General features: G+C 33.5%; 1 protein-coding gene across 2 annotated transcripts in view; it reads left to right on the plus strand.

Annotated features, from left to right (window-relative positions):
* The window catches only part of LOC105327689 (dynactin subunit 1), a 276,187-nt gene that overhangs the window by 88,315 nt on the left and 171,749 nt on the right, over positions 1-16,123 (plus strand). For both annotated transcript variants that reach the window (XM_034473808.2, XM_034473809.2), the window contains exons 8-11: positions 1,649-1,756; positions 1,860-1,956; positions 8,866-8,944; positions 10,022-10,181. In XM_034473808.2, coding sequence (XP_034329699.1) covers positions 1,649-1,756; positions 1,860-1,956; positions 8,866-8,944; positions 10,022-10,181 — 444 coding nt within the window. The remainder of the gene's footprint in view (positions 1-1,648; positions 1,757-1,859; positions 1,957-8,865; positions 8,945-10,021; positions 10,182-16,123) is intronic.

The raw sequence follows: 16,123 nt of genomic DNA on the forward strand, positions 1-16,123 counted from the left end.
GGAAAGCTGAAACTTGTGTGGAAGCATCCTCAGGTAGTGTAGATTCAAAGTTGTGAAAATAATAACCCCTGGGGGTAGGGTAGGGCCACAATGGGGGGTCGAAGTTTTACATAGGAGTATATCGAGTAAATCTTTAAAAATCTTCTTCTCAGAAACTAATCAGTCAGGAAAGATGAAACTTGTGTGAAAGCATCCTCAGGTAGTGTAGATACAAAGTATGTATTATGTATTATTGTACATTGTCCAGATAGTTTATATTATGACTCCATTAAGCTGATTTTATCATACCTATTGTTTCTCAGGTGAGCGATGTGGCCCATGGGCCTTTTGTTTATAACACCTTTTTCGCTGTTCATGATCTAGAAATAACAACTACTCTATTCTTTTAAATTGTTAATGCTAATATGAGTACACAAACCCACTTTTAATCTTTTAATTCCATTTTATTTCAACTTAACTGACAATGCACATGCAAAGACATTTGTACCCTTATGATAACAATCATGACTGAAATCAAACGATAATCTACATGTTTACAATGAAGTGCATTGAAGTGGTAAAATTTTTCGTTCGAATGGAATATTCTAAACTTTGTATTGAACGTCAATTGTTACATAAGACACGCCCATTTCTTTTGAAACGAGGAAAACAGTATTCGTCACAATGCTTTCAGAACTGCCACTCTTCTAAACAGCACAGGTTCACACACGTGCATTAAACACAAAAACACACATAAACACACTTTTTTCTTTCCAACTATGTTCAGAAACACTGATATTGTTCAAAATAATGAGTCAAGAATACTTTTAGTAACAAATTTATTTATGTTTTGAACTTCTTGTTACATGTACTGTATTTTAAATAAAGAAAAGTCTTTTTTTTAACAACATATATATAATTATGCACATGTTTCAGTTTTTCGAATTAGAGGTGTTAGCTATGTTCTTCGTTTTCTTCTACATTTTTTGCTGTGCTTGCAGCATGATGAGGGGACTGAGGATATGCACGGGGCACGGAAAACATATACGGAGAAATATGGGGATTTAGATTGTTTTTTATTTCCCGAATTGTAATTTTTTTTTTTTTCCAAAATAAAATAAAATGCCTTGGGGCGGGTCATTTTCAGAGGGCAGGCAGGGATGAGAATCTTAAAGTTAATTTTTGTGGCCTTATGTCTTAATTTTTTGCTGTGCTTGCAGCATGATGAGGGGACTGAGGATATGCACGGGGCACGGAAAACATATACCGAGAAATATGGGGATTTAGATTGTTTTTTATTTCCCGAATTGTAATTTTTTTTTTTTCCAAAATAAAATGAAATGCCTTGGGGCGGGTCATTTTCAGAGGGCAGGCAGGGATGAAAATCTTAAAGTTAATTTTTGTGGCCTTATGATGATGACTTGTATTCATCTATAACAAGTAGATTGACACTGTGCACTTAAAGATTCCACTCTTTGTATTAGACTGGATAGCCTGTCTTTGATTCTTAACACTGAAGCTAGCTGATTAGAGTTATAACCAAAGTTAATCAGGTGAGCGATTTGGCCCCTGGGCCTCTTGTTTCTGCAATTTGCTAAATACAGAGGTCAGGATCCACCAGAGAGGGTATAATATTGTTTCAATACTAGCAGTTTAGAATTTATTTCAGGAAGCTAAGGATATCCAGGAGAGTTTCAACAACTACAAAGACGAGATGTCAGACCTGACAGAGACTGTAGAGATAGCAACTCTGGATAAAGAAATGGCAGAAGAGAAGGTGATTGTATTGACTCACTGTATTGTAACTGTATTGTTGTCATTCACAAATTCACTAAACATTTCATTTTCAACATGGATGGTCTTTTGATGTCGTTATTTAGGCTGAGGGGCTCCAACAGGAAGTGGACACGCTCCGCGATCGAGCTGAGGAACTCTCCATGGACCTGGAGATTCTAAAAAATGAGATAAGTGAAAAAGGTTTGTTTGATTTCAAGAAAACTTTGATAAGTGTGTTGCTAATTATACCCCCATTCCAAAGGAGAGGGTATTATACTGTTCTACCCTTGTGTGGCTGTCTGTTTGGTACAAATTTGTGTCACATTTTTTTGTTGCTTTTCCTCGCCAACTGTCCCACCCTTTTTAACCGGGTTTTCTGAAGGAAAAATCCGGTTATTAAAATGGTGAAAATGGCGGGCGGCTGCCAAATGGGTACCCTCATTGTACGGATAACTCCTCCTACAGTTTTCAAGGTAGGAAGTGGTTCTTTTGCAGATCAATTGTACATATATCAGAGGTGTGCATATTGCTAGGATTTTGATTTCCGTTAATTTATGAAAAAAATACCAGCTTTTGAACTTAGTCATTTTTTGGCAAAATATTGCATATAGGGTACCCTCATTGTACGGATAACTCTCCTACGGTTTTCAAGGTAGGAAGTGGTTCTTTTGCAGATCAATTGTACATATATCAGAGGTGTGCATATTGCTAGGATTTTGATTTCAGATAATTTATGAAAAAAATACCAGCTTTTGAACTTAGTCATATTTTGGCAAAATATTGCATATAGGGTACCCTCATTGTACAGATAACTCCTCCTACAGTTTTCAAGATAGGAAGTTGTTTTTTTGCAAATCAATTGTACATATAACAGAGGTGTGCATATTGGTAGGATTTTGATTTCTGATTTATTATGGAAAAAATATCAGCTTTTGAACATAATCCTTTTTTGGCAAAATATTGCATATAGGGTACCCTCATTGTACGGATAACTCTTCCTACAGTTTTCAAAATAGGAAGTGGTTCTTTTGCAGATCAATTTTACATATATCAGAAGTGTGCATATTGCCAGGATTTTGATTTCAGATAATTTATGAAAAAAATACAAGCTTTTGAACTTAGTCATATTTTGGCAAAATATTGCATATAGGGTACACCATTTCACTGGATATGGGTTGACATGGATTATGGATACAGTTCACATAAAAGAAAACCAGGTTTGCTGTCACATTGACAGCTTTTCACTTGTTATATATTGGTACAATGAGAGACTTACTCAGTATATGGGGAAAATGACCTGTTGTAAACATAGCATAAAAAATTGTGTGTACAAAAGGTACCAAAATATCCTTGAATTCAATGAAATATTCATTATATATACCATCCAGTCCATGACTTTTACCTGGTTTTAAAGTCTTTATAGCATCTTCAATTTCATTTAAAGATATGGCACTTTCTAATTCTTTAAAAATGACCTCTTTTTCAACTTCGACCATGTCATTTCCCACGGCTGTATGATCAATACAAGAAAAAGATTTGAAATGACTGTGTAAATCTACAAGTGAAACATTTACTTTGTTAACTTTTCTCCTACTAAATTTCGAAAAAAAATACTTTAGGATTAGATTTCTTTATTGTTTCTAATAAATTGCCTTCTTCATTAAGATATTTTCTCTTGATTTTTCGTTCCAATATTTTGTATTGCCTTTTACTTGATTTTAAAAATTCATGATTTGCTACAGATTTACTTCAAAGGACTATATATGATAAGGGCCTAAAATGGCCCCCTAAAATGAACATCATCAATTTACTATCATTCTTTGTTTTCTTAGTACAGATATGTATGTGATGTGTTTACATAATATTCATTTCGGTTCAAGTGCCCACAATTTAGAAATATGACATTGTAAAGATAACCTTTTCCCGCCATTTTTGCATTTTTATCAAAAAACAGATTGTTTTCAAGCAGTTTTTCCTTCCAAAAACATAGAGCGCATTCTTGAACAAATAAAATATTTTAATCAGAGATGTATCTAGCCAAGACTAATAAGTGACAAAAAAATTTTCCTTGTTCAAGCATGCGCTCTATATTTCCGATTCGTAAATAGATAAGAAAAATGTCAATTTTTGGCTGAGTTTGATTGAATAAGAGAAATGGCGTCACTTCTGACGTCATATACTGCCAGTGAGTGCAAATAAATCAAATGAATAGATGAAAAATATATTTTATATCAACTCTTCTAAAAAATTAGTTAACATTTTATTGTACCCCAAACACTTAAAAAATGGCGAATTATGGGGGCAAAATTTAACTCTTATCATATATAGTTCTTTGTTAAAGTCAGCTAGCGCTTTACGATAATTTCATATAATCGCTTACATTCAGCAGTAAGCCATGGTCGGTCATGTCTAGGTTCAACATTACCTATTTGTCTACTACTCTTATTGACATGACGAGGACTGGGCACCTTATGAAAGTCAGACATTACAAAAGACAATTCATTCACAAAAGTTTTGACACCGTTTTCTAACCCTGTATTACTAGATAAATCATTCTGTACTAAACATTCTTCTAATCTATACACATTTTGCTGCAGTGACAATTTACTCTCATTTACTAAATCTTCCTTCCAGCGATATCTTACATGATCATGACTACTGAATGAATTCCCTTCTGACTGAATCAATGCTATGTTCATATCCGTTTTTAGTTCGATGGTGTGTGATCAGAATAAGTGTTAAAATGACAAACTATGAACTTATAAAAGTAACAAAATATGTCAGGGGTGCTCAATACATAATCAATAACACTACATCCATTGGCACCACAATATGTAAAATCGTTAGCCATATTATCTACATGTCTGCCATTTATAATTCGTAACCCAGTTTCAATACACATCTGAATCAACTTTAGCCCATAGGCATTCACTGTTTTGTCTGGACACCAGGGACGGGGTAATAGTAATTTGTAATGGTAATTGAATGTAGTTAATTACAAATTTTGATGGAAGTAATGTGTAATTGGCCACATTTTCAATTACATGTTATGGTAATTTAATTAATTGCTTTCAAAAAAGGCATGTGATTCCAATTACTTTTCAATTACTTTCAATTACACACTGATGGACATATAAATATTAAGCTGTCCACTACCCATTTTTCCCCCACTATGGTACATTAGGTCAAGTTCGAAGAGTAGTTAAAAAGCATTAAACTATTATGATATATATCATTATAATACTAAATATTTTTCAAAATGGATTTTTTCAGTGATTCAATATTTAATGATAAGTTTCCCAAATTTAATTAAGTACATGTATTTGATGATTTGTTTGATCTATTTTTTTCTTAAAAAATACTTATTTCCCTTCTTATTTGAATTATTAGTGTGTCAATTATCATTTAATTAGTTTAAAACATCACTGTTTAATTTACAAACTAAATCAGTGTTATCGAAATTATATAAACTATCAAGTCATGCTTTGTAATTGATAGCCTTAAATACACGAGCTAAAATGCATGGCTTCAAATGGGTTTAAGTTTTTGATGCCTAACATGTCCACAGGGTGTGTTCCCTTATTGCTAACATTTTGATAATTAGGTAGAGAATAACAGGTGTGAATTGTGTTTTGATAACAATAAAAGTCTGCCCTCTACCCAAGATTAACATGTACTTTGGCATTGTGTTTACAAAGAAAAAAAAAGGTGTATAAAAATGCAAAGGAGAAAGTTTTCATATAATAGTTTTGCATGCAAGAAATACTTTAGGTGTAGGTTAAGGGATATGACTTTTAAATGTTTATTGAATATTAGGGTGTATGGGACACCTCCATATTGTGACTACCAGTACCTGCATTTTAAAATAAGCAATAAAAACTAAATTTATATTTTTTCTTTCCAAAAATTGTAACTAATTATTAGAATAGTTAGCAAATTCTCAAACGGTGAAATTATTTTAATTGTGAGGAAATTTTATTCATATTATAGATATACCTCCTTAAATGTTTATGTGTTGTATATAAATCATGATTTTAGTAAATTTTGATGAAAATGTAATTTGTAATTTAATTAATTACATCTGCAAAGTAATTGTAATTTAATTAATTACATTTGAAAACTCTTGTAATGGTAATGGTAATTTAATTGAAGAATTTAAACAAGTAATTGTAATTTAATTAATTACTTACCATTGTAATTGACCCCATCCCTGCTGGACACACACGGTCACTTAATCTATCGTCCTCCATATAATTACAAATAGGTGATACAAGATCAGAGATTTGTTCAAGTACATTGTCACATTCAATATAATCATTTAACACAGAGCACCTACTATTCAAGTCTCCGACAATCATTACTTTACCTTTCTCGGAGTATTTAGATTCTCTAATTTATAAAAAATATCACAGTTATATTGCTTGAAAAATGAAGATTTATCCGGCGGAATATAGATACAACATATGAATAAACATTCATTTACATTCTATTACATCAACGTTAATCTTTAGCCAACAAATTGTGTCGAAAATAACATCAGTTATTGTAATATGTTTGACTGACAGGAAATCACTCTACGCTTGAACGCACAGAATACACAGGAATGAGGCAGGTAGATAATCTGTCTAATGATTGACCAAGAAGAATTCTACATGTATATCAAACAATTTTACTGATAGTTATATTAAATAATTGATTCATTTTAATGCGTTCTTTAAGAGCTAAACGTGTTTAAGATATTCCTTCCCGCAAAAAACATCCATTATAAACTAAACGAGAGAGAGAAAAAACACAACGAATTAAACTTTCTAAACACAGTATAACAAGCATCACGAACATTGTAAACACTACTTAAACTGTTAGACATACTTCTAATTTTCTTTATTAAAAATAAACCTAGTACATGTAGAACGAAACTTTAATTTATCATAGAGGGAACACGTGGTAGAGCTTGCGGGCTGATTTGATTGACAGGTGCAGCATGTGGACTCAAATCTGAAATTGCATGATGGATTCAATCACAGTGTACCATGTTCTTTTATGAATACTAATTTTATGAATATTTAGTATTAGATATTAGTATATTTCACATAAGTAATTGTAAATTACGCCTAAACACCCCCCTCTCTCTCTCTCTCCTCTTCTGTAAGGTGTTGTGCGATTAGACAAAGCCGTACGCGATTTAGACTTTTTCTTTTGTCGTGAATAGGTGTGAAAACCCTCAAGGGCATGTCGTTTTCTACCCTGAGTTTGTTAATCACTACATGTATACACAGAAAATGATCGTGACTTAAACTTTATATGTATACACAAGAACGCATACTGACATAACACGTTATGATTCAATGTGCTTTAACGCAGCACCAACTTTATATATGAATGATAATTTTATAATTGAATGGAAAAATAGATTTGTTAGTTGATTCCCGACATTTGTTAATGCATTTTCTCAATTTAAAACATACACATGTATTGACAGTTTACGGCGCTATGCGTGTCAACTTATAAAATGAGAAGATGAAATTGCTCTGCATTGATACAAGTTCATCTAATGAAAATATTTAATTTTAAGATTGTTCTAAAAACAGGATTAACAACTAATAGAAATAATAACTGAAATAAGCACGTCAAATACAAAGATGTGTGTTCTTATTTACACATCACAAAATTTAACTGCGTAATAATCACGTTATGTTGTAATTCGAATGTAGTTTCCAATTTTATGAAATTCTATTTCATAAATATAATTTATGAATTTTACATTAATATGTACAATACAGCCGTTATGCTTAAATCTGAAGTTGTATATTCAAGTGACGTGGATTTACGCGACATGCATTGCCTGTAATGTACAGTACAGGTAAAGTAACAACAACAAGCAGCAGCAGGAATAATGGTAACTCACACCCTCCCGGTGTCATCACGGTCGCAATCCATACCGCAGTAAAAAACAGCGATGGTGTATTGCGGGAACGATAAAAATACCGTAACGGTAACGCGGACCAATACGGGATCCGCGTTGCCTGTACTGTAGGTGGTTTTACAAATTGGAATCAAACATGTTCATTGTATTAGTGTCAGGTAGATAAGACATATTATTCTTCTTTTTTTTTATAGAAAACCCCGATCATGAATGTGTGCAAAGCTTGTAGAAAAACTGCATGGTTAAAGAAACATCATAACGTATATCCGTGTTTTGTTTGGTGTCTCACTATTTGCAAAAATGGGGAAAATGTGTAGCATTTTTAATTTGCGTCAGTCATTTTTTAAAGAAATATTTGTAAAAATTTCTTATAGAAAATACTATAGAATGTAATTTCTGTATATTCAATAATTATGATCTAACAGAGATTGCGAAAAAAGCAAAAATTAGATCATCGCGAAAATTACCGGATATACAGTAATTTGCATTGGTCACTCCAAGGTATGCATGCATTTCTTGCCAGCCATACATATATACTGTCTTAATAGTCCATTTGTTGAAAACATAAAGAATATGCTTACCTTAATTCATTTTATAAATGATTCTTGAAGGTTAATAAAATAATTCTATTGGCAATGAATTTTGAAATTCATTTAATTAAAACCGAGGTTTCAAATAAAATGTATATAATTTATATTTAACTATTTAAAATAAAGTGCTGTTAATGATTAAGGGGAGATTAGTTTGGGACTGAGTTAAGTGATTCCCTGTCTTATGTGACCCTTGTAAATATAAAGTTCCTATATAGCTGTCTTCATATACCAAAACTAATAACAAAGAAATTATCAATACAATTTTATTTTGACAGTTTTAAAAGGGTTAAAGGGATTTTGAAAAAGCCCTAGCTTTTATTTTTGTTGAAGACAAAAATACGGTTTTGTTTAAATTTATTGTATACAGACTAAGTATTGCTTAGCAATATCAATTGAATGATCAGGAAAACTACTGCCTGCATTGCCTATTAATATACTGGTATCTATACAAAAAAAACCAATTGCTTAACACGGTACATAAAATTTGGTTCACAATTTTCTTTCATTTAATCTATTATCTAGTATGCTTTATATTATGTCAGAGGTTGCTTTGTGACATAAGGATAATTACCTAAGACTGATTTTCTTATGTAGGAACTGCTGGTGTGGCGTCTGATTATGAACTGAAGCAGAGAGATCAACAGATAGAAAGACTAAGAGAGGCACTTGTTAAGTAAGTCTTTTTGAAGATGTAAGTGAACATTTATTGAAAAGGAGAATACTGGTTTAAGGTAGTGCTATACTCGGCACTAAATGGGCTCAATCATTAAAAGCTTAGCTTTAAATGATAAATATACATTCTAGCAATACATATTCAAAAGAAAATACGTATGTTTACATGCTAGTTTGTTTGTTATCACCTCTCAGACGGGTGTACCCCCTTGCGAAAATTATTGACAATTATGAAATTTGCCAGACGTCCGTTTTTCCTAAAAATAATTACCAATTTTGGGAAAATTAGAACTGAACATATAAAATAGAGTATAAATATTTATTTAAGCCATATTTCATCAATAATTTTGCACAAATTTTTGTAAGTAAGTACGCTTTATGGACCTGATGTATCAAAATAGATTACAAAAAATGCAATGCTAGTATCGCGTTTGGTAATTTTTTTTTACTATTTTATGGACTCAAACTTAAATTCATGGTGTTTATTCTATAGATTGACATCTTAGAAAAAAGATTTGGTAAAATAAATTATATGTTGACGGATTACGTTTCACGCTATAAGCTCTAAACCAAGTAGACCCTGACGAAAAAATCTGTAAAAATCACATTTTCCTACTGTAACAGTTTTCTGCCTAGATCTGTCAACAATGTTAGATATCATTTAAACATTAATTAATTGACAATAGATTAAATTCGAAATAGCTTCTGTCTCTAAATTTAAACCAGTTTTAGTAAAGGAAAAATTCGGGGGGGGGGGGGGGGGGGGGTCAAAACAAAGAAGATATAAGCATACCTGAGATCCTGGTTAATCAGAAACTTCGTTTTTCATTTTACTTTGACAGCGTCGAGTTTCTCAACATTAATCATTTCTATCTCTCATAGAATACATATATTACCGTTCTAATTGCTTATTATTGCCATTGTTTACAACAGCGAATGTTGAGCAAAATCAATACCGGGTATCAAAAACGCTTTGTAAATTTAAAGTCGAACCAATATTGTAAAATCCGTATTATGACGTAGTGCGATACTCGGACTACTTTAAAACAACTGATTTTATGTTTGTTTTTTCCTTCAGAATGAGGGATTTGTCAAACCATGAAAAACAGGAAGTGCAGAGATTGACCAAGGCCAATGAGAAAAACCTGACAGAAATTACCAATCTGAAAAAAGAAAAGGAGAGGTTTGCTAGTGAGGTGGAGGAGTTGTCTCAGCAAATGATCGACCTCAAGGAACAGGTCAGATGAGTTCCATGTATAACAAAGATATTTACAATATATTTTTTTCACTGAAGGTGTACATTGTCTAAAATTAATTTGAATTTTTAGTTGGAATTTTTAGCTCATCTGAGCCAAAGGCTCAAGTGAGCTTTCCTGATCACAATTTGTCCGTTGTCTGTTGTTGTCGTCGTTGTCGTTGTCGTTGTAAACTTTTCACATTTTCATCTTCTTCTCAATTAAGAACCACTGGGCAGATATCAACCAAATTTGGCACAAAGCACCACTAGGTGAAGGGGATTCAAGTTTGTTGAAATGAAGGGCCATGCCCTCTTTAAAGGGGAGATAATTGAGAATTATTGAAAATTTGTTGGTATTTTTAAAAAATCTTCTTCTCAAAAACTATTCGGCCTGAAAAGCTTAAACTTGTGTGGAGGCATCCTCATGTAGTGTAGATTCAAATTTGTTCAAATCATGGTCCCCGGGGGTAGGGAGGGGCCACAACAGGGGGATCAAGTTTTATATAGGAATATATTGAGAAAATCTTTTAAAATCTTCTTCTCAAAAACTATCAGGCCAGAAAAGCTCAAATTAAAATGGGAGCATCATCAGATGGTGTAGATTCAAGTTTGTTCAAATCATAGTCCCCGTGAGTAGGGAGGGGGCCACAATGGGGGGGATAAAGTTTTACATAGGAATATATAGAGGAAATCTTTAAAAATCTTCTTCTCAAAAACTATCAGGCTAGACACAGGGCGAAAAACCATCTTTAAGCAAGTCCTTAAAGGTGGCTTAAAGGTGACTTAAAGGAGCTTAAAGGCTATACAACCTTTAAGCCGCCTTTAAGTCACCTTTAAGCAAGTGCTTATAGGTCCTTAATGTCCAAACTTCTTTAAGCCACCTTTAAGCCACCTTTAAGCCATCTTTAAGCATCTTTAAGTGGCATTTACGCTCTCTTTACACCGCCTTTACACTGTCTTTAAGTGGCCTTTAAGTCAATATTGATCAAGCTGTACAATAAAAACATATATTAAATGCAAAAGCTCTTTTATAGAGATGGGAGGGGGTCATCCGAGTGATAATATAATTTCCAAGGAAGGGGGGGGGGGGGTGTTCCAGGCGGTTTTAATCGTCGCTCCATTAAACACAGATTGCTATCATCAGCACCGCTCCGATGGACACAGATTGCCGTTATAAAATTCTTTATAATTTTTTGGGGGTTTCAAAATTATTGTAGGGATGAGCGCAGTCTCTGTATCGTAATATGTGCATAAAACTAATTAAAGAATGTTTGTTTCCTATTATAAATTAATCGGTGAAAAAAATATCTCTCTCTCTCTCTCTCTCTCTCTCTCTCTGTTCCTCCGGTTATTAAACAAAATAAAGATAATGAACCAAAAATGCATGATTTAATTTGATAATCGGTTTAAGGTTTGTATTTTTTTTTCAATTTTCATTATTTCTAACTCTAGATCTGCTAGATACATGTTAAAGATGAAAAGACTCTCAACTGCCTTTGTTATATCGGGCAGGATATTACTGCTTTGTTTGTCTAGACATAGTTTTGTTCGTTTGTGTATATCTAATTAGAGTCTATTGTTTGTCCAACTTAAGAAAACCCCTGGAACTAACACAGAATATACAAGATATACACAACAGTTGTGTCGTGTGCCCAGGTGCATGTTTGTGTATATCTAATTAAAGTCTATTGTTTGTCCAACTTAAGAAAACCCCTGGAACTAACACAGAATATACAAGATATACACAACAGGTGTGTCGTGTGCCCAGGTGCACGTCAGGGTTTCTAAAGGCGTTGAATCTTAGTATGTACGAGTATACGATAAGTCTAGTGAATAAAAGTTAATTTACAAATTTGTAATTCATGTAATTAATTGTTACGTCTACAAATAAACGATACATGTATATAAGAGTAAAATCTTGAGGCTAATTAATTAATGTACCGGTGATCATAAATAGGGGTTGATTATTTAAATATATGTATAAGGGTAAATATGTCAAATATACCCGGTCTGGCACATCATACAATTGTATATACAAGTCATTTGCAATTGCCACATGCAGTAAATACGTCACCGGTAATTGGTAATTTTGTTTGTTATAGAATTGATAGTTTAAAAATCATGTACATACAATTACATGTAAATATTTAAACATATTGGAACGACGCCGCGATCATGAAAACCGGGAAATTGCGGGAAATTGAATAAATACCCTAATAGTATCAATGCATTTAATAAAAGAAATGATTTCATTTTCTTTCTTACATTTTTATAGCTATAAATTAGATGAACGTATATCTACTCGGTTTAAATTTATTAACTAAGAAAGCCTACTATAGTGAACCTAACGGTTTCCATTTAGGTATAATATATTTTTGTTCACTGAAGACCAAGTTCCGTATTTCATTCTAAATACACGCATGCATGTAATTTATAAATTAGATATAATTGATTGTTACAAACTGAATGGTTTGTCAAAATCTTTTCAAGTAAACACATTCAATACAGTGATTCAATATCCACTGCTATATAGGATATAAAAACGCTCATATATATGTAAGTTGCCGTGGCACAGAGGAAGCGTGGTGATGCTAGTAAAGTAAGGGTCCCGGGTGCTATTCTCGCCGTGGCCGGTTTTTTTTGGTGTTTTTTTTTTCATTTTTCTTTCTAGAACAAAAACCGTTTTAATACCTTTTCTTTCATAAAGTTAATACATTTTGTTGGAAATTAAGCACAATATTGAAATAAATTTTTTTTAATGGCTTAAAGGTAGCTTAAAGGTAGCTTAAAGGTGGCTTAAAGGTGGCTTAAAGAAGTTTGGACATTAAGGACCTATAAGTTGTCCTTAAAGGTGGCTTAAAGGTGGCTTAAAGATAGTCTTTAAGCTGCCTTTAAGCCATCTTTACGCTTTCTTTAAGCCATCTTTAAGCAACACATATAGCTTAAAGGTAGCTTAAAGGTGGCTTAAAGATCGTCTTTAAGCTACCTTTAAGCATCTTTAAGCTATCTTTAAGGAGAACTTAAAGATGGTCATTCATCCTGTGAGAAAAGCTCAAATTAAAATGGAAGCATACTCAGGTAGTGTAGATTTAAGTTTGTTCAAATCATAGTCCCTGGTGGTATGGTGGGGCCGAAATGGGGGAATGGATTTTTACATAGGAATATATAGAGAAAATCTTTAAAAATCTTCTTCTCAAAAACTATTAGGCCAGGAAAGCTCAAATTAAAATGGAAGCATTATCAGGTAGTGTAGATTCAAGTGTGTTCAAATCATAGTCCCTGGGGGTATGGTGGGGCCACAATGGGGGGGGGGGTCAAGTTTTACATAGAAATATAAAGAGTAAATCTTTAAAAATCTTCTTCTCAAAAACTATAAGGCAAGAAAAGCTCAAATTAAAGTGGAAGCATCCTCAGGTAGTGTAGATTCAAGTTTGTTCAAATCATTGTCCCTGGTGGTATGGTGGGGCCACAATGGGGGATAGGATTTTTACATAGGAATATATAGAGAAAATCTTTAAAAATCTTCTTCTCAAAAACTATAAGGCCAGAAAAGCTCAAATTAAAATGGAAGCATCCTCAGGTAGTGTAGATTCAAGTTTGTTCAAATCATGGTCCCTGTGGGTAGGGTGGGGCCACAATGGGGGATCAAGTTTTACAAAGGAATATTTAGAGAAAATCTTTAAAAATCTTCTTCCCAAAAACTATAAGGCCAGGAAAGCTCAAATTAAAATGAAGCATTATCAGGTAGTGTAGATTCAAGTGTGTTCAAATCATAGTCCCTGGGGGTATGGTGGGGCCACAATGGGGGGGGGGGGTCAAGTTTTACATAGAAATATAAAGAGTAAATCTTTAAAAATCTTCTTCTCAAAAACTATAAGGCAAGAAAAGCTCAAATTAAAGTGGAAGCATCCTCAGGTAGTGTAGATTCAAGTTTGTTCAAATCATTGTCCCTGGTGGTATGGTGGGGCCACAATGGGGGATAGGATTTTTACATAGGAATATATAGAGAAAATCTTTAAAAATCTTCTTCTCAAAAACTATTGGGCCAGGAAAGCTCAAATTAAAATGGAATCATCCTCAGGTAGTGTAGATTCAAGTTTGTTCAAATCATGGTCCCTGTGGGTAGGGTGGGGCCACAATGGGGGGATCAAGTTTTACAAAGAAATATTTAGAGAAAATCTTTAAAAATCTTCTTCTCAAAAACTAGAAGGCAAGAAAAGCTCAAATTAAAGTGGAAGCATCCTCAGATAGTGTAGATTCAAGTTTGTTCAAATCATTGTCCCTGGTGGTATGGTGGGGCCACAATGGGGGATAGGATTTTTACATAGGAATATATAGAGAAAATCTTTAAAAATCTTCTTCTCAAAAACTATTGGGCCAGGAAAGCTCAAATTAAAATGGAATCATCCTCAGGTAGTGTAGATTCAAGTTTGTTCAAATCATGGTCCCTGTGGGTAGGGTGGGGCCACAATGGGGGGATCAAGTTTTACAAAGAAATATTTAGAGAAAATCTTTGAAAATCTTCTTCTCAAAAACTAGAAGGCAAGAAAAGCTCAAATTAAAGTGGAAGCATCCTCAGATAGTGTAGATTCAAGTTTGTTCAAATCATTGTCCCTGGTGGTATGGTGGGGCCACAATGGGGGAATGGATTTTTACATAGGAATATATAGAGAAAATCTTTAAAAATCTTCTTCTCAAAAACTATAAGGCCAGGAAAGCTCAAATTAAAATGAAAGCATCATAAGGTTGTGTAGATTCAAGTTTGTTCAAATCATGGTCCCTGTGGGTTGGATGGGGCCACAATAGGAGGGTCAAGCCTTACAAAGGAATATTTAGAGAAAATCTTTAAAAATCTTCTTCCCAAAAACTATAAGGCCAGGAAAGCTCAAATTAAAATGAAGCATTATCAGGTAGTGTAGATTCAAGTGTGTTCAAATCATAGTCCCTGGGGGTATGGTGGGGCCACAATGGGGGGGGGGTCAAGTTTTACATAGAAATATAAAGAGTAAATCTTTAAAAATCTTCTTCTCAAAAACTATAAGGCAAGAAAAGCTCAAATTAAAGTGGAAGCATCCTCAGGTAGTGTAGATTCAAGTTTGTTCAAATCATTGTCCCTGGTGGTATGGTGGGGCCACAATGGGGGATAGGATTTTTACATAGGAATATATAGAGAAAATCTTTAAAAATCTTCTTCTCAAAAACTATTGGGCCAGGAAAGCTCAAATTAAAATGGAATCATCCTCAGGTAGTGTAGATTCAAGTTTGTTCAAATCATGGTCCCTGTGGGTAGGGTGGGGCCACAATGGGGGGATCAAGTTTTACAAAGAAATATTTAGAGAAAATCTTTAAAAATCTTCTTCTCAAAAACTAGAAGGCAAGAAAAGCTCAAATTAAAGTGGAAGCATCCTCAGATAGTGTAGATTCAAGTTTGTTCAAATCATTGTCCCTGGTGGTATGGTGGGGCCACAATGGGGGAATGGATTTTTACATAGGAATATATAGAGAAAATCTTTAAAAATCTTCTTCTCAAAAACTATAAGGCCAGGAAAGCTCAAATTAAAATGAAAGCATCATAAGGTTGTGTAGATTCAAGTTTGTTCAAATCATGGTCCCTGTGGGTTGGATGGGGCCACAATAGGAGGGTCAAGCCTTACAAAGGAATATTTAGAGAAAATCTTTAAAAATCTTCTTCTCAAAAACTATAAGGCCAGAAAAGCTCAAATTAAAGTGGAAGCATCATTAGGTAGTGTAGATTCAAGTTTGTTCAAATCATGGTCCCTATGGGTTGGATGGGGCCACAATTGGGGAGATCAAGTTTTACAAAGGAATATTTAGAGAAAATCTTTAAAAATCTTCTCAAAAAGTATTAGGCATGAAAAGCTCACATTAAAGTGGAAGCATCCTCAGGTAGTGTAGATTCAAGTTTGTTCAAATCATGGTAAC

The sequence above is a fragment of the Magallana gigas genome, chromosome 8, assembly GCF_963853765.1.
Source record: "Magallana gigas chromosome 8, xbMagGiga1.1, whole genome shotgun sequence".
In the NCBI taxonomy this organism is placed as follows: domain Eukaryota; kingdom Metazoa; phylum Mollusca; class Bivalvia; order Ostreida; family Ostreidae; genus Magallana; species Magallana gigas.